Source organism: Blennius ocellaris, assembly GCF_963422515.1.
Source record: "Blennius ocellaris genome assembly, chromosome: 8".
In the NCBI taxonomy this organism is placed as follows: domain Eukaryota; kingdom Metazoa; phylum Chordata; class Actinopteri; order Blenniiformes; family Blenniidae; genus Blennius; species Blennius ocellaris.
In genome coordinates, this window is record NC_137657.1 from 14,929,148 (window position 1) to 14,952,500 (window position 23,353).

General features: G+C 39.9%; 1 protein-coding gene across 1 annotated transcript; it reads right to left on the bottom strand.

The window, feature by feature from the left end:
• Window positions 1–280: 280 nt before the first annotated feature.
• On the bottom strand, window positions 281–13,539 carry LOC308133036 (CTP synthase 1-like). The gene is made up of 18 exons (XM_080500298.1): window positions 13,465–13,539; window positions 11,996–12,176; window positions 11,549–11,719; window positions 10,349–10,449; window positions 9,538–9,654; window positions 9,277–9,360; window positions 9,060–9,140; window positions 6,289–6,440; window positions 5,847–5,979; window positions 5,599–5,687; window positions 4,976–5,070; window positions 3,869–3,931; window positions 3,688–3,731; window positions 3,499–3,595; window positions 3,349–3,404; window positions 2,380–2,476; window positions 2,069–2,213; window positions 281–1,536 (listed from the first exon to the last, which is right to left on the bottom strand). The coding sequence occupies exons 2-18, from the start codon at window positions 12,159–12,161 to the stop codon at window positions 1,461–1,463; spliced, it is 1,767 nt and encodes a 588-aa protein (XP_080356424.1). The 5' UTR covers window positions 12,162–12,176; window positions 13,465–13,539; the 3' UTR covers window positions 281–1,460.
• Between the last annotated feature and the right edge of the window lie 9,814 nt (window positions 13,540–23,353).

Genomic DNA, 23,353 nt, shown 5'->3' on the forward strand with positions numbered 1-23,353 from the left:
AAACAAGACAGAATGTACTTTAGCTTATTGACATTTTGTGTGAGCCATGGGGCTTTAAAAAAACAAAATACAATCCTGACATAATGAAGTTGCATAAAGTAAATTTGCCTCATTTCAAATCTTATTAATGTGGTGAGTATTGTATTTAACCCATTTGTCATCATTTTTAAATTATCAACTTGGTCAGTATATTTATTCACTACCACAGATACCAAATGTAAAATGATCACTTCACCATGAGAGATGTAAATGCATTTATTCAAAATAAACACATGCACCTTACCCTTAGAAATACAAAAATATGGCTCATCCACACATTAAGTGACTAACAGGCAGACAACAGTACCATAAGCTGGAGCTCAACATGCAGGCCAACAAGGACTGAAAATACAATTTGGAAATTTGATCTGTACAATTCATAGTCGGCCGCCACTGCTGTTTAGTATTTGAAATGTGATATAAAACTGCGACCTCCATTTGATCCCCAAACTTTTTTTTCATTCCGGTGCCAGCAGTTGGCTCAAGGGTCACTTAAAGTTGGCCAGATTGTCAGATGACTGTGCATCAGCATAGTGCATTTCAGGAAGTTATGGGTCAGATGTGATCGTTAAGGGTAATGCAGTGCAAAATTATGTTTATGAGTTGGAGGCAAAGGGCTTTGCAAACATAAAAATCGGAGAACCTGAACTGGTGAGTTCAGGTTAAGGGCATTAAAAACTGATAACCTCGAAAAAGTGCACAAATCTGCATGCATCATTTTTTTTGTGCCGAAATTAATACTCGGGTGTCCAACCAGTGAACGTTTAAATTACATCATAAACATGCATATGATAATGACAGACTGTTGCATCTGTACCACACTTATATGTGTACAGATTTGAATACAGAAAACATTTAAAATGGAAGTTGGAAGACAAATGCTCTAAGAGGTATATAAAACAAAACAGGGATTTTTGAGAAGTAAAGGCACCATGCCTGCCGCGATACACAGGCAAACAGTAAAGCATCAGTGTGCTCATGCATTGAGAAAGAGGGTGGCTTCCACGAGGTCTGACCCTCATTTTAAGTTCTCTGCAACTCTTATCCGACACAATTCCTGAAAACTCACATTACTTTTGATATAGTCACATTTTATGTAAAACTGCTTTTCAATCCCATTAGCAGTGCACGTGTCGCTTTCACCATTTCATTCATTTATTTTTTTTAAATATCATAAAACAGATTGTTGTGCATGTTTACTCAAAGATCCCACCACATAAACATCTGCATTTGACCAATTCTGCCGCCGAGAGTGAAAACAGAATTCCCCCTGATGTTAATACAACCGATACCGGCAATGTAACCTGTTAACATGCGTTAAACTGCATAACAGCAAAACCTTGAGGGCACACCAGATTATCTCTGGGCCTTGCATTGGCATGCTGGATTAAAAAAAACAAAAAAAAAAAACAGAACTTGTACTACAAAGAAGGAAATTTCAGGTCAGACACATCCATGTCCGGAGAGCTGCTTCCACTGTGGTCACTGTAAGTGTCTCTGAAATGAAAAGTGCAAAAGGACAATTACAAAAGTAATATTTTATAGGGATTGTTTTACTGTAACTGCCAGCATAATAATGACATAACAACATGACCATATATTGTGTATTTAATCCTCAAATGTCTTGACTTAATCATTAAGCATAAAATATACCTGAAAAATTACAAAATGTAATTAAATGTCCTCACACATGAACCTGCACTCCATGAAAACAGCATTATTACCGGTACCGTTAATAGAAAATAGAAAAACGGTAAAAAAAATATTTTAAATCTCAGTTTAATGCGACTTGAAGCCCAAGAGAAATTCAAATTGATCTTATCACAGAACACTACAGTCAGTGCAGCAAATAGCTTATTAAAAAAAACAGTAAATTACTATTATCTATGCAAGTATGTGATAAAAGATTCAACTGAGAACAGGAATGAAACAAACCCCTGAACGAAGTTACAGCTGCTCTTATGAATAACTGGATTTTCAGCTGTAAAGCCTTTTCAGCTGCATTCAAATGTGTGATTGTAGATCTCACCGTGGTGAGAGACGGCAGCCTTTTGCCAGGTAGCTCTGGAGCTTTCCCGCAGCTGCCAGGAGGAGACCAAAGTATGGAGGAGAAGGTTTGATGGGTCTGGAGGTGAACTCTGGATGGTACTGCACTCCAACAAAGTAACAATGGTCTGCGGGGCAAAACAAATACGCATGACATACAACCTCATTTACTAAATTGCTAAAATATTCTTACATCAGAACAAAGGAGGACAATTTGAGGTGAAGCACATCTCAAATATCAGTTTATTAAAAGTTTCTCATGAACACTTGTTCTCAAAACTATTTTCCACTCACCCTGCAATTCAATGACCTCCATTCTCTCTCCTTCCACATCTTGTCCAACAAAATGAAGCCCCTCTTTTTCAAAGTGGTGCTTCAGCTCTGGATTCACCTGAAATGACATGTATTTATGGGGGGCGATTTTAAAATGGAACATCATGTAGTTCTTCTTCAAAAAAACAAAAAAAACAAACAACAGATCAATGCACAATAGGAAGTACAAGATTGCAAAAAGCTAAAGGCACTGTGAAACCAAAAATATATGTTTCTGAAATTTAGATCTTCATCTGTGCAATGTAAAACTTATCGATATTGTTGTACTTTGACTTTTCTCATAAGACCATATGAACAGTCTGACTCAGGCTGTATTTTAAAAGTGTTCATCTAACAGAACTGCGTACGGAGCTTTGCAACAATGTTCAAAATGCAGGAAGTAAAGACAGATTGACGAATGATAGAAAACAAATAGGAATCCGTCTTCAAGTGTACATTGTGAGAGTTTACATGGGCATTAATCTAAACCACTCCAAGCATGTTTCTTCACTATTAGATTTGTGTTGAATATAAAATTCAGCTATTCGGGGTGTAATCCACACCTAACACCCACAAGCCTCCAGACAGATGTTGGAAGTACCAACATGACTCCCGGCTGACTCGGATGTATGATTCACTTTTTGTACAGATCAGCAGTTCTCATCATAAATATTAAAAATAAAAAAAATGGGAGTCAAATGTGAAGCTGACATTGGCTTCACGTGATCTTTCGCTTTTGATTCCTCTAACATGTCTCATCCCAAGAAGGCATTTGGAGTGACTGTATGTTTTTCTCATAAGATGGAAGAAATAAACCTCAGTCTTCAGCTTATTTCTATTTTGGTCATTAAAAGTGTACAGTATTTGTGTTAATCTATAGACATTGTACAGCATGAGCAAATTAAACAGTTCATTCTTTTGCAAATGTTTGCGTCAATATTTTCTTCTTACTTCAAATCTGTGTCTGTGCCGTTCGTCTACGTGTTCCACATCACCGTACAGTTTTCCTGCAATAACGAAATATCAATTAAGATAAACTGCAGTTGGAAAAAAAAATATTTACAATGAAAAACGTGACTTGGTTTAATTGGAAGCACTTACTCAGAACACTGGCTCTTGTCGTGAAAACGGTCCGCCTCCTCCCCAGCCTCATTGTCCCGCCCATCTGCCCTGGGTTGTGCTCTGGCATGTCAATCACCTGTCCACATCAAATGTGATGTTCAATTACTCTGCTGATAGTGTGATATCAGCATGGTGGGGGGGGAGGAAAAAAAAAAAAAGACAACCTACCACAGGGTGTTTGGATTCGGGATTAAATTCTGTGGAGTTGGCATCTGCAGGAGATAAGACAGACAGATCAAAGCTCGAATCAATCTCCCAACAGGTTTACGGGTCTTTCATCATTAAATTAAAAACCGCAGGAATCAAATGTTTATGAGCAGTGTCCCAAGTCAACCTGCCAATTACTCACCTTCCCATCCGAGAACGTTCCGGGCGAACTCGCACACCGCCAGCTGCATGCCCAAGCACACGCCTGCAAGAAACAAGACCAACCAGATTGTTGGATGACTAGGATTTATTGCAAGCGCTTAAAAAAAAAACAACAACCAAAGAATAAGAGCTCACTGCTGTGAACAACGTTGATGGATATTGTGTTTTTGCATATGATTACACGGCGTCAATGAGCAATAGTTGCCTCTTTCTGAACGTCGTGTCTAATTATTATAAAATAGTGAATAATGCGGGTGGCTGTAATTACACTCGTTTTTTTCCTGCTCAATAGAGAATGAGGTCTTAATCTGAAAAGGCCTGATTGAACTCATGCAAAGATATATACACAAAGGTAGGGATTGCAGGTGCACATTCAGATACATATCTTTTGTTTGTGATGTATGGTTTATTTTTTTTCTTTGAGTCCAAGTACATAGTGGGTTTGTTGCAACTTCGAACATAAACTCCCTGCAAAAACTCAAACACTGAACAGAAATTAGCTTTCATAGTTTCTCAGCCGGATTCTCACGAGTTCGACACAAAACTGAAAAGACTGGATGCAGTTTGATTTGCTGCAAGACAAAAAAACTGTTCAAAGTGATGTATTTTAGCAAAAAAAAAATAAGAAACCTTCCGGAGTTTGTTGTAAACATCTACGAAGCATAATGCAAATTCTTAACACTCATGGTAAATAATGATGCAATCGGTTGTATTTGGTTTTAGATTTGTTCCTCACCATTAATTTGAAAGCTTTGTTTTCACTTCCAATTTTCTGCAAACGTGGGTCAAAATAATTACATCCACAGGAGCGCTGCCTCGTACAATAATAAAATATGATAATGCACAAAGCAGCTATTACTTTTTTTTTTTAGGGCTTCAGTTATTACTTTACAAAAGCATACATAAGAATGCAAGTGCAGCAATGCATCATAAATTATTTCTCCATCCTGAGTGACAGCGAGCAAACAGGAGGGAACATGTTGTATTTCCAGTTTCACTCTGATTCGCTTAGGCCACGAAACTCTAAAAGTTGATAAATCCCAGAGACGACAGAGCTTGAGGTTACACAGCATCATATACCGCTTACCCAGGAATGGCTTGTTCTGTTTTCTTGCCCAGTTAATAGCCAACATTTTGCCTTCTGTCCCTCTCACACCAAAACCTCCTGGCACCAACACACCACTGTGGAAAGAAAAGAAAAACATTCAAGTCTCATGTGTATTTCTTTCTCTTCCTTTCAAACCTTCTGTCACTTGCTCCTTGGCTGCAGTCCGAGGCCAATATGCTGGGTTGCAATTGCCCATGAATCTCGTAAACTAAATCAATGACGTAATTCATCATCACTGATGTGAAGAAACTTAACTGTGTTATTGCTCAAAACCTCATTAGGAATTCATTGGTGACTTTTCACATCCAATGATCAAACAAAATCATGTTTTCTCTATCAAAACAAATCCCAAAAGCTACAAAATTATCTCCTTGCTTTTGTGGAACATTTGCCTTCCTTCACTTGTAACAGCCTGAAAACTGCCCATTAGAAAACGGCGACATGGCCCTCAAAGTTTACTCGCTCATACATTACGTTTTACTGCCATCATGTGTGCGCTCCCTGTATCGTCGCAGTGTAAAACTTTATGCAGACAGCTGCAAATTCTTCCAGCTTGTCCAAGCCTGCTGGCGCAGGCCCTCTTCCCAGTTTCATCCACTCACTGAGCGCTGCAGAGCCTCTGCCAGGCCTTGTGGTATTTCACTGGCTCTTCTTTCAGGGCGCTTGTCTCCAAGTCTGCAGAGTCTATGTACTGCGACAAGAGCAAACAGCTTGATTTGAAGGGAGCTGTGTCAACATCAGGCAAATTCTGGCAAACTGATGCAAAGCGTGATACAAGCTCTACACTGTAACGCGACACTAAAATCCAAGGATTAACACACCAAAAGATATCTTTGAAATGTTTCCATACCTTAACTTCCAGCTTGTAATTAATGGCAAGTGCTGAGTGTTCCAAGGCTTTGATGACGGACGTGTAGGCGTCAGATAATTTCGTGTATTTCCCTACCAGGGCTATAGAAACATGCTCCAGGACTCTGTCAGATCTAGAAGACCCCACCCCCCAAAAAAAAAATCTAAGACATTTCAGGACAAATCATGCACTGTTTGACATGTTACATCACGATTTAAATCAATTCAAGAACATGCAACATTATGGATGCAAACTGGAGTCAAACCATAAAGAACAACAACAGGAAACTATATGCAGGAGTAAGTCTGACCAGAACTTCAGTCAACAAAAACGTGGGGAAAAAAAAAAATGCCATACAAGCTCTGAATCACATATAAACTCACACTGAAGATTATGCAGCTTCATAAAAGTACAGTTAAGTTACTCTTGAGCTCGAACGAACCTGTCGGCCATCTCTTTCCACTTTGTGTGCATCTTTCTGCTCCGTATCTCGATGGGCAGGTTCAGCCGCTGATAGAAGTAATCCACAACGCCCTGCTCCTCCAGCAGCAGCGGCACCCGGTACACAGACGACACATCCTGGACGCAGATCACCTGAAATCAGGAGGAAACATGTTATATTTGGCTTTTATTTGTTTGGCGGATGGCGGACACTATTCTCACAATGTAAAGTGCCAAGCTTATGTTAAAGGTGCATGTAATTGTAAGACTACTACTCGTGTTATTTTTGTTGTATTTAGGACATAGTATAACAACCAAGGTTTTCACACCCGATTTATGCCATTCATCATAATTAAATGTATTTTGGGGATATAACGGATTGTAATGGAGGCAGTGGCACTCAAAAGCCTTAAAGTAAAATCGTTAAGGTCAGACTGAAGCCCATTCAGATCGTCTTTAAACCAGACACAGTGAAACGTATGACATTTTGGCCATTTTGAAAGAAATCAATGTATAGCCAGAATGTGATGGTCTATCTTTACACAGGCTGTTTTCTTTTTAAGACCTTAGTTTTTCATTTGCAAGTTAACAAATAGAAACCCACCCACTCCCACCCCAAGGCCATAGGGAAAACAAAAAAAAAACCAAAACAAAAAAATAGTAACTTGAACTGAAATCAAGTTTGTACATCTGTATGTTCAAGGTCACACTGTTTGGATGCACTCAAATACAGGCTCATTGAGGCATTACACACCAAAATGTAAAACGCAAAGAAAGAAATGATGATTTCCGACAAAGCGGAAGCTGTAACCCTCACAATCAGCCAACTAAATCCAGCTGGTCTTCTATTATTGTACTATTAGTGTAGAGTGGTACATTCTCAATAAATTCTATAAAAGGAGTCCAGGGTTGAATGAATGTGAGCTTTTGTTTGCTGTGGCTCCATCTTAATTTCTCCATTGGAACCATAGAAAACACTTCCCTGACCCAACGTTTAAATGAGGGAGGTTTCGCCGACTTCCATTGCAGAAGAATTGGTCTCTGTGCCACGAATGTTAAAAAAGCAACGACATTTGATTGTGAATTTTGTATATTATTTTTTGGAGGTGTTAATCCAAAAATGCCAATGACCGTTCCAGGAGGTTGTGTGACCCCACGTATGTTGGATATGTCCTTCAACATTTCTATCCAAAAATTACTCAAAGACATACATTTCCAAAACATGTGGCCTAAGTTGGCTGGATCATAGCTGCTTCTTGGACATCTTGGGCTGATGCCAGGAGAAAAATTGAATAGTGTAAGCCGTGTACCACTTTAAATTGAATCAGGCCATGTCTTATGCACAAAGATGTAGTGTGTATACGTCCCAAGCTCTTTTCCCATGTTTCATCTGAGCTTGTGATGCCTAAATCTTCCTCCCACGCCTCTTTGGTGCATCTGAATAATGGTGGATCAATTTTCTGTCATGGCTGGTAGATCTTGGATATCCTCCTCTTTCCATCAGGGTCAAAGCTCCAGAATAACATTCAGGGCGTTGTTCGGTGGTAAGTGGGAGAATTGGAAGAGTGTTTTGACCAAGCTGCGCACCTGTAGGTGCCTGAATGACTTTTTTAAAATGACTTGTAGGGATGCAAGTATCTTTTTGTAAGAAAGAGGCAAATGTGCCATCGACAAAAAGATCCTTGATAAAAAAAAAAAATCTAATTCTGTGCCATGTTTTGAAAACGTCAATTTGGGATGGTGGGAACACGTGATTTTGTAAAAGAGGGAGAAGAGTGATTGTATTAGTTAAGTGAAAGTGCTTTCTAAATTGTACCCATATTTCAAGGAAATTCCTAATAACTGGTCCCAGATTTTCCAGACTTACATCGATAGGCAGGGAGCTACTTAAGACTGTATAAAATCAATGCATGAAAATGGGACAGGACCAACATGGGCTACAATGGAACTTTGCTTCAAATTTCACCAATTTCAATCCTAAGTGTTCAAATATTCTTTAACAATATCAAGGTTGAAACTTTCAATTCACACATATTTTAGAAAGCACCCTATAAACGCTTCAGGACCACTTTTATTGTCAAGGAGAAACGGAGCCCTTGAAGTGACGTGTTGGCTACACAAAGCCCTGATCTCAGCTTACTGTGGTTTCGGGACAACAAGTCTATTTTTTATTTTCATCTCTTTTTAGGTTCTGACTTATATTCAAAGCAAAATATCGACCAGTACAGACCACTTGGTACCACCAGATGTCACTGTGTAGTAACAGAATGCTGCTAAGGTACTACGTTACCATTTTTTTCTCATCATAAGCATTTTAACAGATGCTATCAGATGTCTGATGTGATAACAACACTAAATCCAGACGATCTGTGCATATTCATTCAAAATGCAATTTACATCAGGCAATATTATATATAATTTTTTTTTTTTAAACAACAAGAATAGAAAGGTGTTGCACGGTTGTGGCAACTTGTTTGATGTACTGCTGCCAGGACACACAATCTCAATGTGGTTCTGCTGAGTAAACAAAGGCTAATAAAATTAAATGTGGAGTGAAAGTCATCACAACACCACCACCACAGAACCACGTGCAACATTTTTAGAAGACATTGCTCTCCCTTGTACTATATCACACATGTGTGTGCAGTAGTCACAGTTGTGCAACTTCTATTATTTGAAAGTGGACTGTAATTTGGCTGGATAACAAGTGCAGATTTAAATATCATCATTTCAGAATAAATTGTAGTTGCATATCTGAGGTTTTTCCCTCACCTGTGTGGGCTTCACGTGACAAAACATGGAGATCTTCTCCTTGACTGATGTTTCGAGGACTGTTGCACAGCGACACATGATCTGTCAAAGACACATGCTCATTAATAAAGTAGAAAATGGACAGAAGGACATTTGGCTTGGTGCAGGCTTCAGGTAATTCATATGTGAATGCCTCACGTTTGGAGAATGTTTAAAATCCATTTATGATCGGACTCACCAAATCTGGAGACAAACCCAGGCCTCTGAGCTCTCGAACACTGTTCTGTGTTGGTTTGGTCTTTTGTTCTCCTGTGGTGTTGGGCTACGGACAAGAAATGTTGGTGCATCGTGATTCCATCTGACCAATGCTTTTATTTCAAGTTAAAACAAATCGTCAGTTAGAAACACACTTTTTAAAATCATATTGTGGATTCATGTTATATCTTATCACCAATCCCTGTAGTAAAAGTCTGTTGTGTGCAGTCACTGGTGAACCAACCTGTGGTATCAAGCTGACATGGATGTTGCAGAAGTTTTCCTGCTTCACTTTGAACTGAAACTGTCTGAAGGCCTCAATGAAAGGCATGCTCTCAATGTCTCCCACAGTCCCGCCCAGCTGTTGACACAAAACATCAGCTCAGACAGTACATAACTGCATGCAAGAGCAAACAGGTTTCTTTTCAGCACTCTGCCTATAGATAGAGCAGCTTTGTCTCAGCAACACTGAGCCAATAATGTTACCAGAACTGGTTTCAGGAGAAAAACTGCCAGAGGCAGAACAATGATTTAACTTGGTTTATGAGGATTCGGCTCCTTTCAAGTGCAAATTTAATTAAGTATTCAGAAGAAAATACAGTGACACAAACACTTGATTCATAACACTGTGTTTTGACACTTTCATTTTTTGTTACTAAATAATACACATTGCATGATTCCCTTCAAATGGCTGAAAGAGAAGCTGGTCGTTTTTACAACCTTCTCTTCAACAAATTAATTTCTTCAGTCTTTGTTTTTTCTTTTAACTTTCCCTGATAGGTCTATATGTGCAGGTTCAATGACTTCTACTTCTTGCCGAGCGGTGCCAATAATTCCTACAGCTTCAAGCAGAAAAACCCCTAAAACTTCTTTCATTTAAGATCCCCCTCATCCATTTCTGTGGCTTACTAGAAGAATAACCAGGTCACAAATCATTTCAGTGACCTACAAGAGAATAAAAAGCTGCAGTTCTTAGCATAAAAACACAGTATTCATTATCTATTTGCACTGAATCAAAATGTTGGTCAAAATGAGATGGCTTGAGAAAGACTTGCCTCGATGACACAAACTTGAGGCTCCACACCATCATCGTCCACAGAGATCCTCGCTTGCTTCATTACCCACTCCTGAATGGCATCGGTGATGTGGGGCACCACTGAGGAAAGATAAGTGCGTCCATAAAGCAGCTGAACAGTGCTCACGGTAAATTAACTTTACTTATATGCTGCATTTTACCAGTTCAGCAGTTTCAATGAACTTTACATGATCACACACGCACACAGTCTATGCAAGATACATGCAAAGAATTTTGCCGAAGGATCCCTCAGCCAAACCGTCAATCAAAAAATGAGTTGATTTGGATTTGGAGATGGATTTTGTCCAGCGACCTCTTTTTATGATCCTAAAACATGTACTGTATGTATGTATATATGTTGGTGACAGTTTCTGTTTGCGAGGCCAACACAGGCACACCATGTACCTGCCATAGGTGACGACTGCTGGGAGACCTACACGGAGCTTTTTCCTTTTTGTCACTCTCCATACAGTGATAATTACATGGCGCTATCAGTCTGTCTGCTGCTGTCTGTGCTCTCCTATAGTAGAACTGAAAATTCATGGTCTGATCCTCCTAACCCATCATGTCTGCAGTGAGAGCTTGTTGCCCCCGGGCCCATCCTTTTCCCTTGTTCTATCACCAACAGCTGAAAGTCTCCACCTCTGAGCCTGGTTCTGCAGGTTTCTGGAGTTGTTCCCATTTCACAGTCCCCTATGCTTGCTCATATGGAATTGTTGGGTTTGTCTCCGTAAAGAAGCCCTGAGATATCTATTGCTTTGGCAGCTTATAAATGAAATTGAATCAATATTGTCTGTAGGTGCGAGTGATTGTCTAGCTCAGTGTACCCTGGCCTTTGCCCAATGTCAGCCGGGACACCAACTCTGATAAGCAGGTAGAGAAAATGAATTAATGGAAAAAGATTTTAAAAAGACTGATAAAGAATTTTTTTTGCAGATTGCATGTTCTCGATTCACCATTTGCTGTTAAGTGCCATAATACAACTATGTCTTATGGTATAGATTGCTTTCCTGTTTTGAATGTGATTTCCTGCTTCATCTCCAAAAGTGAGTTATTTCAATTCTCGACGGCATACGTCGTTTCTTTCTTACTTTCACATTTCTTTCACAGGCACGCGAGATCTTCTCAAACATGTTAAACGCATGTGTTGTATTATAGAACACATTTCATAGCCTCCAACCTTGTACAGTCTTTCCGAGGTAGTCCCCTCTCCTCTCCTTGCTGATTACAGCCTGGTAGATTTTTCCAGTGGTGATGTTGTTGTCTTTGATGAGACAGATGTCCAGGAAACGCTCATAGTTTCCCAAGTCAAGATCTACCTCCCCACCGTCATCCAGAACAAACACTTCGCCTGCGGAGACATTACATCAGCTCGTCACTGGATCAGTGTGACAGAAGCTCAAAACAGGCAGAAACTCAGTGCTTTAGTTTGCCGACAACAAAGAGACAGTTTACAGAGACAAACTGAATCTGGGCTGCTCCGTCTACCCTCAAAGCTGTAATCCAACACTACAACCCCCTTAAAAATAAACCAATGGGTTTTCACCACAGAATCGAATGAAGCACCAGATGGGGTTCAATCACATGAAAGTAAAACAGCATCAACAGGACTCAGGATATTCCTCACCATGTTCATACGGTGAGAAGGTGCCAGCGTCGATATTGATATATGGGTCAATTTTGATGGCTGTGACATGAAGGCCGCAGGACTTGAGGATCGTTCCAATACTGCTGGCTATGATGCCCTTACCGATACCCGATATGACGCCACCTGTAACCAGGATGTACTTCATAGTGGCATGTGAAGGCTAAACACACACACACACACACAAAGAAACACAAAAAGTTTAATTAAACAGCTGCAAAATGGAGTTGCAGAGTTGGTGTCAAGCTTTATAAACAAGTGTTGAAACATTGAAATGTGTGGATGAGCTTCTTTACGTAAACAGACACCAGAGCCACACCAAGACTCACATGTGTCTGGCTGTTTGTCATCAAGACAAAAAAAGTGAAACAGCTTAAGATGCAGAATATATATATAAGTGTGCACATAATTCAATTGTCTCCACACATAAAATCTAAGTTCAAATCCATATTTTATTGTCCAATTTGATACTAATTTCAAATATTTTTTCTTAACTATGATTCAGTTGTTTGATGGAATTATTTTAGGTTGCTTACAAAACTGGACTTTTCTTTTCCTTTGAATTGGATGGTCATGCAGTAATCATTTGCATATTTCTTAACAAATAGAATATATATATTTTTTCCAATTTAAATAAAAATAAATTTCAAAGTCAATGTCAATTTAGTGCATTTGATCTCGAAAAGAAGACTGATCATATCTAGATTAAAACAGCCAGAATCAGGATAGCACTATAGAGAAAAATGCAATACAAATCAATCAATTCATCCAGAATTTGCCAATAAATTAATTTAGATAAAAAGCTATAAAAGATGTTACTTCTCCCTCTATCAGACTGACTTGTGCAGAATTGTTTCAGGGTTAAAAAACAAACAAACCAAAATAAATAAATAAATAGAAACAAAAATAACCCCACATCTGTCAGTGATAATCACTTTGTACTTTGATGTGAGCCAGATCATTTATCACATTATTCCTACATGGTGAAAGTAAAACTAGTCTAAACTGTAATATACATTGATAAAACAAAATAAGAAAAAAATGCATGTATAAGTTATGTTGAACTAATGCATATACAACAGAAAGGCAGCAAAACACAATAGCCTTGATAAGGTTAAAAACAAAATAAAAAAACAGGAGACGTGGCTCAATACAGTTAATAGGACATTTACATAATTTGATTGGTAACAGTTTAGAAAACTCAAACCTGTTCTGCCGTTTGGTATAATTATATAAGTCACTTTATTGTTTTCCAACTCATTTTGAACTTATTTACAAAAAAAGAGTTCGAGGCAAATTGTTCCAACACTTTATGAAAAAGTTACACATTTGAAGCTCCTGTACAACTAAACCCCTGAGTTCAAGTTCTTTGTGATTGTTTTTTTAAAGCAACTGCAGCATTTCCAGCTGATTACAAAGCATTAAATCAGCGGTAAGACACATAAACTCACCAATCTGCTTGAAAGAACACTAAAGCATGGACAGGAGGTTCACATCCATTTACAAAGCCCAGATCCTCCAACACGTGTAGGAGAAGCTGGCAGATCCTATGCTTTGGGTACAGCATGTTTCCTTCCGTCACATCCTGTGGATCAAATATTCCCTCAGCTGAACCTAGCAGGTTGAAATGCATCTGCCACGTGCGCATCACCAGCCAATCAGAATCTCACATTCAGTCTTCCTCCAGTCAAGATCCGCCTGTGAGTATTAACTGTGGAAACCAAACGCCCTCGTCTTTACGCCGCTGTGGATAAACTACTTCAAGGTCAGAGCTAACTCGGTTTTTGTTGAAATCGAATATCAATCTGAACCAGTCAGGTTAATAGAAACCTTATCAGATAATCACGACGTCCCGTGAGAATGCAACCACGCCCTTCCCAAGCTTGTCTGACGCCGATTATGCCATGAGATTATGATGAAGATATACCACCATTAGAATCCACAGCAGGGAACATGATGGGAGGGTAAATAAAAATTAAAAAAGCAAAGACAGTATGAACAAGTTGAAGAAATAACAAAAAGAAGAAAGAAATACAGACAGTAAAGCAACACATACTATGAATAAACAAACACATGAAGTGGCATTTAAAAACAGCATACATATAAAAGTGGAAAGAGGTGTGCAAATTGGCACTCAAGTACAATTGCTGTTACAAAGCTTAAAATGTACTTAAATACATACTTATTTGAGTAAGTTTTAAGACATTAATGTACATTTTAAGACTGTAATTTCCCTCACATTAAAAAGACAATATTAGAACTGCAACTGGTTCATAAGTGAAGTTTTATTATTAGTTTAAACACGTGCATAATCTCTGTAATAAATCTGATAATTTTGAATGTCTGCAACCCCCCACAGCACTCTCCTCCCCAAATATCTCTCTCAAATATCCCACCACGAGGTGGCGTATATGTTCCATGATGCACCATTGAGCCATATCCTGACTATATTGAGCTTTTAACATGCATAACATTACTCACTTCTAATGATCCCACTGACTTTGAGGAGGGAAATAAGCCATCAGATGTGGTAGTGCAGAGATTAACACTGATGAAAGCACACATAGCGTCACACATTCAGGTCTGGTCAAGTGAGGCGCTGCAGCAGAGAGCTTTTGTCCCTCTTTAAAACCCAATTTACACTGGAACGCCGTCTCTGAGATATTAAAGTTTTCCTTCATGTATTCACTGTTGTGCTGCTCCACTTTTGCTGTGGGTAATGAGAGTGGTGATTCTAATTCATTTCTGTCCATGATCTTGATCTAATTAAAGACCTCATCCCTGCCACCTCATTTTCATAAGCTGTTCCCTTCAATTACATCTGACAAGTGTGCACAGACACACATTAACCTCCTGCATGCAAAGGTACTGAGTTGCCTTCATCTCTGTGCAATCTTAAAATACCAGAGAGGGCCATTCAGAGGTAATTCCACCTCTTTCAATCTACCTGTTTGTAAGACACAACCGGGGATAGCAGTGCACCATCACGCCTACAGCGTGTTCCCATGTTTATCCAAGTACAAATGACAAAGATGACACATTTCTGTGTTTTGCTGCATGTTTTGTTCAAACAAAGTCCAAATTCAGCTGTTAAAGCTCATTTGTTTGTTCAAAATTATCTACAAGCTACTGGCTTTGTTTCCGTACAAATTAAGGCAGTTCAAAACGATCTGAACACCCTCAGTAGCACCTCAATCCTGATGGACCTCATTCAAAACAGATTGCTTAATAAAACGATCAGAAAATCCTATTTGGCACCGCAGGGTTGTGACAATGGCAATCATTTTAGTGACAGTAAAGTGGAACTGCAGAGTGCCAGTGTCCTGGATTCTCAATAAAGTGAAACAGTACTTTTTAATTTGAGGGTTTGAGATGCATTTAATTTTAGCCAGTGGGAGCAGGGTGCTGCAGTGCTTGGTCTTGTTGTCTCAAGGTAAGAGAAGTGTAGTTTGAATCTGGGCCGGGGCTTTTCTGTGTAAAGTTAGCATGAGCTCCCTGTGCTTGCATGGATTCTTCTACTCCAGTTTCATCTCTGGAAGGAAGGAAGGATGGATAAGCTGGTATCCATTTCTTTTCTGATCCCAGTTCGACACTAAAGCCAAAACCCCAGAAGTGCCATTGTTTATTTTATCATCATGAAAAATGTCCTTCAGCATTCAACATGATTGAATAATTCTGCATTAACCTTCAGCAATAAGTTGAATAATTGATTGGTCAATCAAAATTAGATGAACCAACTATTTTCATAAGTGATTGATGCTGATAGTGTACGATGCCCAAATGTTCGATGGCTACAGGTTACCAATGTGAAAAATCACTGCTTTCACATTAACTTTAGACTTTTGGAAGGACATTCAGTGACATTGCGTGTTCTTGTGCATTTTTCATAGGCTTTAATGTTTAATGACTGATGGGTCCGTTGAGAAAATGAGTGGGAGGACAATCAATAGTGATAATATTTATTCACCTATGACATTGCTTAAGTGTTTTTCATTCAAAACAGAAACCAAGCCAATTTATTTTCCATTTTCATATTTTCGCGCATGGAGTAAGAAATCTGGGGTATTTGTGATAGCATTAATCTGTTATATTTTAAAAGATATGAAACATGGGTTTTTTTTTTATGTTTTAGAACTATTTCTTTATTGAACTGTGGTACTTGCAGGAAACAGTCTACTGGCTGCACTGAGGTTGAAAACAATCCACCAAAGTGAAATATCAGTTTGTCTTGGCAATATTCCCTTTTAGCTCCACCCAGTGAAGCCAGATAGCCCCGGGGTCAGATGTCCCACCCCGTTTCTTTCTCCCAGGGCTCCAGTGGGCGAGAGAAGGCCCAGGTCTCGGCTCAAATACTGTAGATATTCAGAAACCGTAACCCGCTGTCTGTCCCCCCTCATCCCGTAGACATTATTTATGAATGGCGAGCGGCGTCTCACCCTGTTCCTTTGTAGTTTTGGAATGTGCAAGCCGGATCGATTGAAGGCAGTAACGCAGACGGTTCTCAGGGCTCAATGCAGAAGGCAACCTCTCACAGGGAAAGTGAGCTCTGAGACAATTAGTGTCATTATGGCTGCTCATGTGCTTGGTGGGCTGGATAAACAGTGACTGTGGTGGCAAAGGGTTAGGCATGTGGGTAACATGGCTAATGATGATCAGTGCTGCACTGCAGCAAAGAAACAACACACTTAACATTAACCAGGTGATAAACACATACAGTCCTCTCATTAGGCTAATGACAAAAAATAAAGGAACTGCAAATATTAACACCTCAAATACCATTAACCTTACTATGTTTCATTAATTAAATAATTTGCATGACAGTTGTTTACCAGAGCTCAAGTTGAGAGCTTGTTTTAGAAATAATCTCAAGGTGCTCAGTTTACAATCTTATACTGTAAACATTTTTTTTAAATCTGAATAAGTCAGGAAATGAAACAATTTCTATCATTTGAGACACTTAACTAATTACCAGTTCAACTCAAATCATAGGTTACTGCTGAACCTTCCTATTGACTAATTAATTAGCTAAATGGCTCAGCAAATGGGCACGGATGTCACTAATTAATGAAATATAACTTGGAAAATGCCAGAGTAACACAGTATAAACATGTGTTCCTCCTGACCTGTTGAAAAGCCAGTATCCAGTTAAAAATGTCACAAAACATTGAAACACACAAGTACTCCACTACAATCAGGTGGAGTACACAATCAAATCTTCTTGAATATCATGTGTTAAATGACCAGCATAGCACTGTTCAGATGAAGAACTGAAGCATAAGTGCAGTGAACTGAAGGTCGAACTGTCCAAGAATGTTTGTTTTTGGTCCTTTTAAATACACCATATTTATATATTCAATATGCATTATGTTTCATTTGTTGTGCATTTGTTTGACTTATTTTATACTGTTTTTATTTTCCACACATAATCCATGTTCTGTATTGCGTTATCCAACTTCAGCTTTATGCCAACCTCAGCTGACAGTGATAAAGGCAGGAATCATGAAGGCCTTGTTTACAGTCTATCACAGAGGGAAAGTAAACACACTCACATACACAATGATGGTGATTTGGAATTACAATTGAACCTTTAACATTACTATGGAAAAAAAACCCCAGAGTAGACAGAAAATCCACACAAAATGGACTTGCACCGGGAGTTTTCGCATTGCTATTGTATTTCATTCTGTCAGTTCAAGAGTATTTGACTGATTCATCATGAAAGGCCATTTCTAAAACAACATCATACCTAAATGACTTTTCATAGATAAGGGTTTTTCCCAGTTTTGGCTGATTACCAACATTTTGCAGATTCTTCTGTGATTCACACAAGCACACTCTAGTATATGAATTTTCTCACAGCTTCACATTTGACATTAAAATCTAGTGCCAAATGGTAATTGTTTCTCGGAGAAATGCAGCTCTTGGCTCTCCAGGGAAACCCATACCGAGTTTGTTTTCATTGTCTTAACCCGGCTTAATGTTCCGCTTACGCTACGTGCGTGCACGTGATGTGTGTGCCTGCACACATGCACGCCCAGCTCAGTGGGAGTGTGACATCCACCATTCTCTCTGCCTGAGCCACAAGTTATTGAGAAAACAAATGTCAGTTGAAGGGCGGTGTCTGTAGTGTCTACAACAGAGAGTGAGTCTTTCCTCCCTCGACTTGGAGCAGATCTAATTCGATTTGGAGAGACCAGTGAAGAAAGGCATTGAGAGAGTGAAAGAGTTTATTGGATAACACGAGACCAAAGATGACAACAGAGAGATGAGAAGGAGTGAAATGGAGAGAAAAGGAAATAGGACTTGAATGATTTGTGAGAGCGAGGAGGAGAGACAATGGAGTGAAAGAGAGACTCTTCCCGAGGGGGATGAGAGTCTGGATGAGTGCCCGGTATGCCACTGCACTGTCATCTGTGAGCTGCCTTTGTGGACGTATGGAGGCCAGCATATCCCATGATCCTCTACTGTCATCTCCAACCAACTCCTATCATGCGGCCTGGTGCTCTCTCCTGCCTCCGTCCTCTCACTTTGACGAATGGACTCTTGAACCTGACTCTTTTGTCCCTGTTCTTGTCTCTTTTCTCTCGCCTGCTCCTTCATACCTTTATGTCACTCTCACTGATTCAGATTCTCTCTCTTCTCCTGCCCGAAACACAGCGAGAAGCTGGGCCTCTTGCCACCTCTGAGAAAACAGACGACAGTGTTTTGTTTTTTCCTTGCCCCTCCCTGCTGCTGCAGACCCCCCCTCCAGGAGAGGTCTGTCTGCCTGGGAGGAGAGGAAGAAATGAGAAGGATTGATTGATTTCAAAAAGCTCCTTTTTTCTTTTTTTTTCCTCCACTGAGCCCTCCTTCAAGAGGACATGCATGCACAATGGGGAGACTGAGAGGAAGACAGCAGGAGCTCATTCATCAAGCTATGTATTCTATTATAAATAATGTGTGTAATGTGAAAACAAGCCTGAGTACTTCAAGTTGTGGCCTTTGACCCCCACTGCTATTATATGTGTGGTTAAGAGTTGTTTGATGGTGAAGTGGTGACCAGATCAATATATCAGAGCCAACCCAGGCAATGAGGGATTTTGTTGTTGTTTCCATAATAAAAAATAAAGCTCATTTTAATTCAAGAACCAATTCATATTTTCACATTAAAAAAAAAAAAAAGGGAAAGCAGGCCATGTGATTATTATTTAATTTGAAAAATGTGCTTTATATTATTGATGATGGTGCCATAATTATTTTTTTTTTCAATACAAAGAGTTTGTTTTTATTTTAATGGAGTGTCTCTCCACTTTAGAAATGCTCCATAAAATACCTGGATTCACATCGCCTTGGACACTGAGTGCTCAGTTTGATAACAGATCATACCAAACACTGGGACAAGACGCACCACGATGCCTTGTGACCATACACATTGGCGCACGTAGACCTCATGTCATTCTCAAGTCAGATGCTCGGCTGGACTGAACAAGTGGCCCTTTTTCATCAGTAACTCAGTTACTCGATTATTTCAACCTCTTCGTGCACTGAAGACGTTTCAGCTTGCTTATGCCACTTAGCTGTGACAACATCCTTTACAGACAGGAGAGGTGTGACTGGCTGCTGATACTGTAGATAGCCATCGAGTTCAAAAATAGTATTGTGGCCACACCAGTTAGATGAAAAGACTTTTTCATATTACTGAATGAAATGAACTTCAGATTGAGGTTAGAAATGTTTAAACGTTAAATCAAGTTTTAACAAGAATGTAAGGGTAGTACCATCTTTAATTTCTATAATCAGGAACAGATTATGATTCTCTAAACAGGCCTACTGAAAGGCTACCACAAACAGTGTGATTTGCGGTCCAATCACGGATCTGGCTGAGATCGAGGTGAACAACCGCTCCCCGCTCGGCTCGCCCATAGCAAAACCCGCCACTGTCTGAGACAAGAGATCAGATCGCGGGAGAATCGTTCGTAAAATCCGCGGTCGGGCTTTGTGCAAAATTCTAGGACAGCTGAGATAGTGGTGTGTCTGATATTTGGGGAGTCATAGCGGCAGCTGCGATCACTCAAACCAATAGAAATGCAGTATGACATGATGCAGTGTTCCACGCGACACTGGAATGCTAACATATAGTACAAGTACATTCTTACAAGTACATACTATACTTCAAGCTCTCTTTGCAAAATTGGCATGTACAGTTCACCTCTCTTTCCGAGCCATGACTGCGTCGATGCTCTCCTCTTCCTTCGTTGGGGGATTTTTCTCCAAACATAAGAATACTGCAAGGGCAAGAGTTCTGTCCATGTTTAGCATCTTTATCGTTCTGAATGGATGGTGCACGTTATGACGTTATATTCATGCATAATCATGTCGCGTCTGCACAGATTCAGCTCATACAGTCTGAAAAATTATTATCTATATTTCTGCCGTACAGATCGTGAACAGCGTGAAGGCTTCGACGACCACAGAGGGCCAAAAATCGCACTGTTTGTGGGAGCCTGAAGACCAGATTTCAGGTTTTGGGTAGAGGAAGTAATTAAACACCTCTTTAGGTCCGAATGCAGACAACAAGGTAAAAGATGCTTCAAGGACCATGAAGGCTGCTGCGTGCAGGGTGGCATGAGCATGTGTTTTTACAGCCCAGCATGTTTCAATGACTCATACATACAGCTTTGCCACCGTGTCGCCACTGCTGTTCATGGGAATGAGATTCAGTGATGTACATTTGTACTATTTGTATACTCAGAAAGAGCCAGCGCAAGACCAGCTGCACAGGTCGTATCCATACTGCTGTCTGACTTGCAGTGTTGTGATTCATAAAATGCCATGGCTTGATTCTTCCACAAAGATGTCATTTCATTTTATAGAGAACCCCCCCCCCCCCCCCCCCCCACACACACACACACACACTTTTATAAAAACTGATTATTTTCTTCAAAATTCTAAGATTTTTTTAAATAAACTTCTTGAATGTTTCTTGTATTTCTCTGTAATGTTTTGTTTTACCAGCCACGTGCTGATGTTTTAGCTGTTGGCGACAAGGTGAGCTTGTTCAGGGCCGAGTCTTCGTCAGTAGCCTGCATTCAACAATGTCACATTTGTATGTCTTTTGTCATCGAAGTGGGTGAGACAAATCAGCCCTCACAGTCACAATCAGTAACATTCATTCAGCTTCAGTACATTTGGACGTCATGGCTAATTTTATTATGTTGAAATGTCTGATGGACAGCATGCTTTTAACCCCAGAGAAAACTATTATGGTCTTTCTAACCTCAATTTTCATTTTTTTTTTTTTTGCTGCAATAATAACAGCCCATTTATATAAAACCAAACACATGTAACTAGTTTGTATCATTGGCTTAAAATAAATCTGTGACACTGACAGAAATGACAAAAATGTGCCCAACCTCCAACATCTTAAACTTTTAAGACACAGAATTCCTATTTCCGGTGGAAGTAAACAAAAACAAAACAAAAACACACAAAGGAAAAGATGTTTGGATTTGAATTGACCCATTTTTACCAAAACTGTCAAATTTGACATTGCCCCAGTCAATACATGCTGTCATTTTAACAGCAATCCTTAAACATGCAATGTTGCCAGTGCCTCAAACAGTTCATTTTGCTAACAATAACCCACTATCAGTCAAATGCTGGTTTCCATTCCTGTCCCCATACCTCGTGTGTGTTTTCAAGGGCCCACAAAGAAGCCACAGTGTATTACAATGACGTGTTCTATTTTGGTGTCCTTATCAATAGAGGATCTGTCTCTGTCAGTATCACAGCCCCCTGCTTCGTCTGTGAGGAGTCTTCATGAAGGAGTCCAAGGACAATGGATGACTTGATTGGAGGACATATCACTTTGGATCACATGTATGGAAGAATGCAGAAACATGACCCGGGTAGAACCAATGTGGCTCGGCCCTTGTGAATTGTGACCGGTTTTGTAACAAGTTTGCATGTAACGGTGACTTAGCACAGCACAAAGGTTCATCCAGGTCCATCATTAGACTGAATGTGGCAGTTGTTGTGTGTCACACATAAAGCATCAGGAGTTTGAAAAGCTGCTGCAACTCGCTTGTAGATAATATACTCGGCCGTATATGTTCTCACACCATGTGCAGCAGCCTCTGTACAAATTATCTAATCAAAATGTCACTCTTCGGTCCGGTCTGTTCTTTTCTGTATTTCCTGTCACCTGTGACTCTTTACAGGGTAAACAGGGTCTTACTGTGCACCAGGCATACTTATCTCTCGGTCAATGTTTATCAAGAAATCCTCAGTACTTACGCCGAGATGGGGGTTAAATCGGCAAGGAAATAATCCACTTAGGATTGTTGATTCTTAAGCGATGTAGTAGCTCAGCAGGTGCCCGTGAGCTTGAATCTGACTCATGACTTTCGCGGCATACCTCCGTCTCTGCTGTTTCTTCCCATCCTCATTGTCGACCGTCTAGTGAAACATGGCTGCCATAAAAATAATCATTAAGGAAAGATTATCTCCATCTCACCCCTCACTCAATCTCTCTCCATCTCTCATTCAGTTTGGAATGCACCAGTGCAATCACCCCCGCTGAGAATAACACTCACGTTGGGTAATTTTGTCTTACATAAGGGAGAGTATTGCACACAACAAGACATGTAAAAACAACATCAGGCAAGGCCAGAGGGAGAGAATGCAATCCTCAGCTATTTGTAATGGAGAACAGGGGAGGGGCAGCAGGGTGGAAGATGGATGTGATTTCACATTAATTGTGTGGGTTCACACGGGCGTGCGCGTGTTTGGGTATGTGTGTGTGTGTGTGTGTGTGTGTGTGTGTGTGTGTGTGTGTGTGTGTGCGTCCACATGGGGTGGGAGGTGTTAGAGGAATTTCTGAGAGCTATGCTGATTTTACAGGCCCAGCAGGCTCAGTGTGTATGTTTGTGCACATGTAAGTCAACATGGATGTGTGTGTGTGTGTGTGTGTGTGTGTGTGTGTGTGTGTGTGTGTGTGTGTGTGTGTGTGTGTGTGTGTGTGTGTGTGTGTGTGTGTGTGTGTGTGTGTGTGTGTGTGTGTGTGTGTGTGTGTGTGTGCCTCTACACTTGGCTGGGGGTAGAGAGTGGAATCTTCAGTGTGATGTTGAATTTGCAGAATCTGTAAAGCCATAAACAGGCTGGTAAATCTTCCACAACTCTCTGCTGTATGACAATGTTTTTGTTTCCATGAGCAAAAACAAACCACACTGGCACATCCATTACTTTACTTACCTTGAATGCCAACGTTGAATAACAATGAGTGTTAGTTGGGAGTGGTGGAATACTCTTGTATATGTATAATTACCATCCAATGCTGACATAAACATGTGCATCAAATTA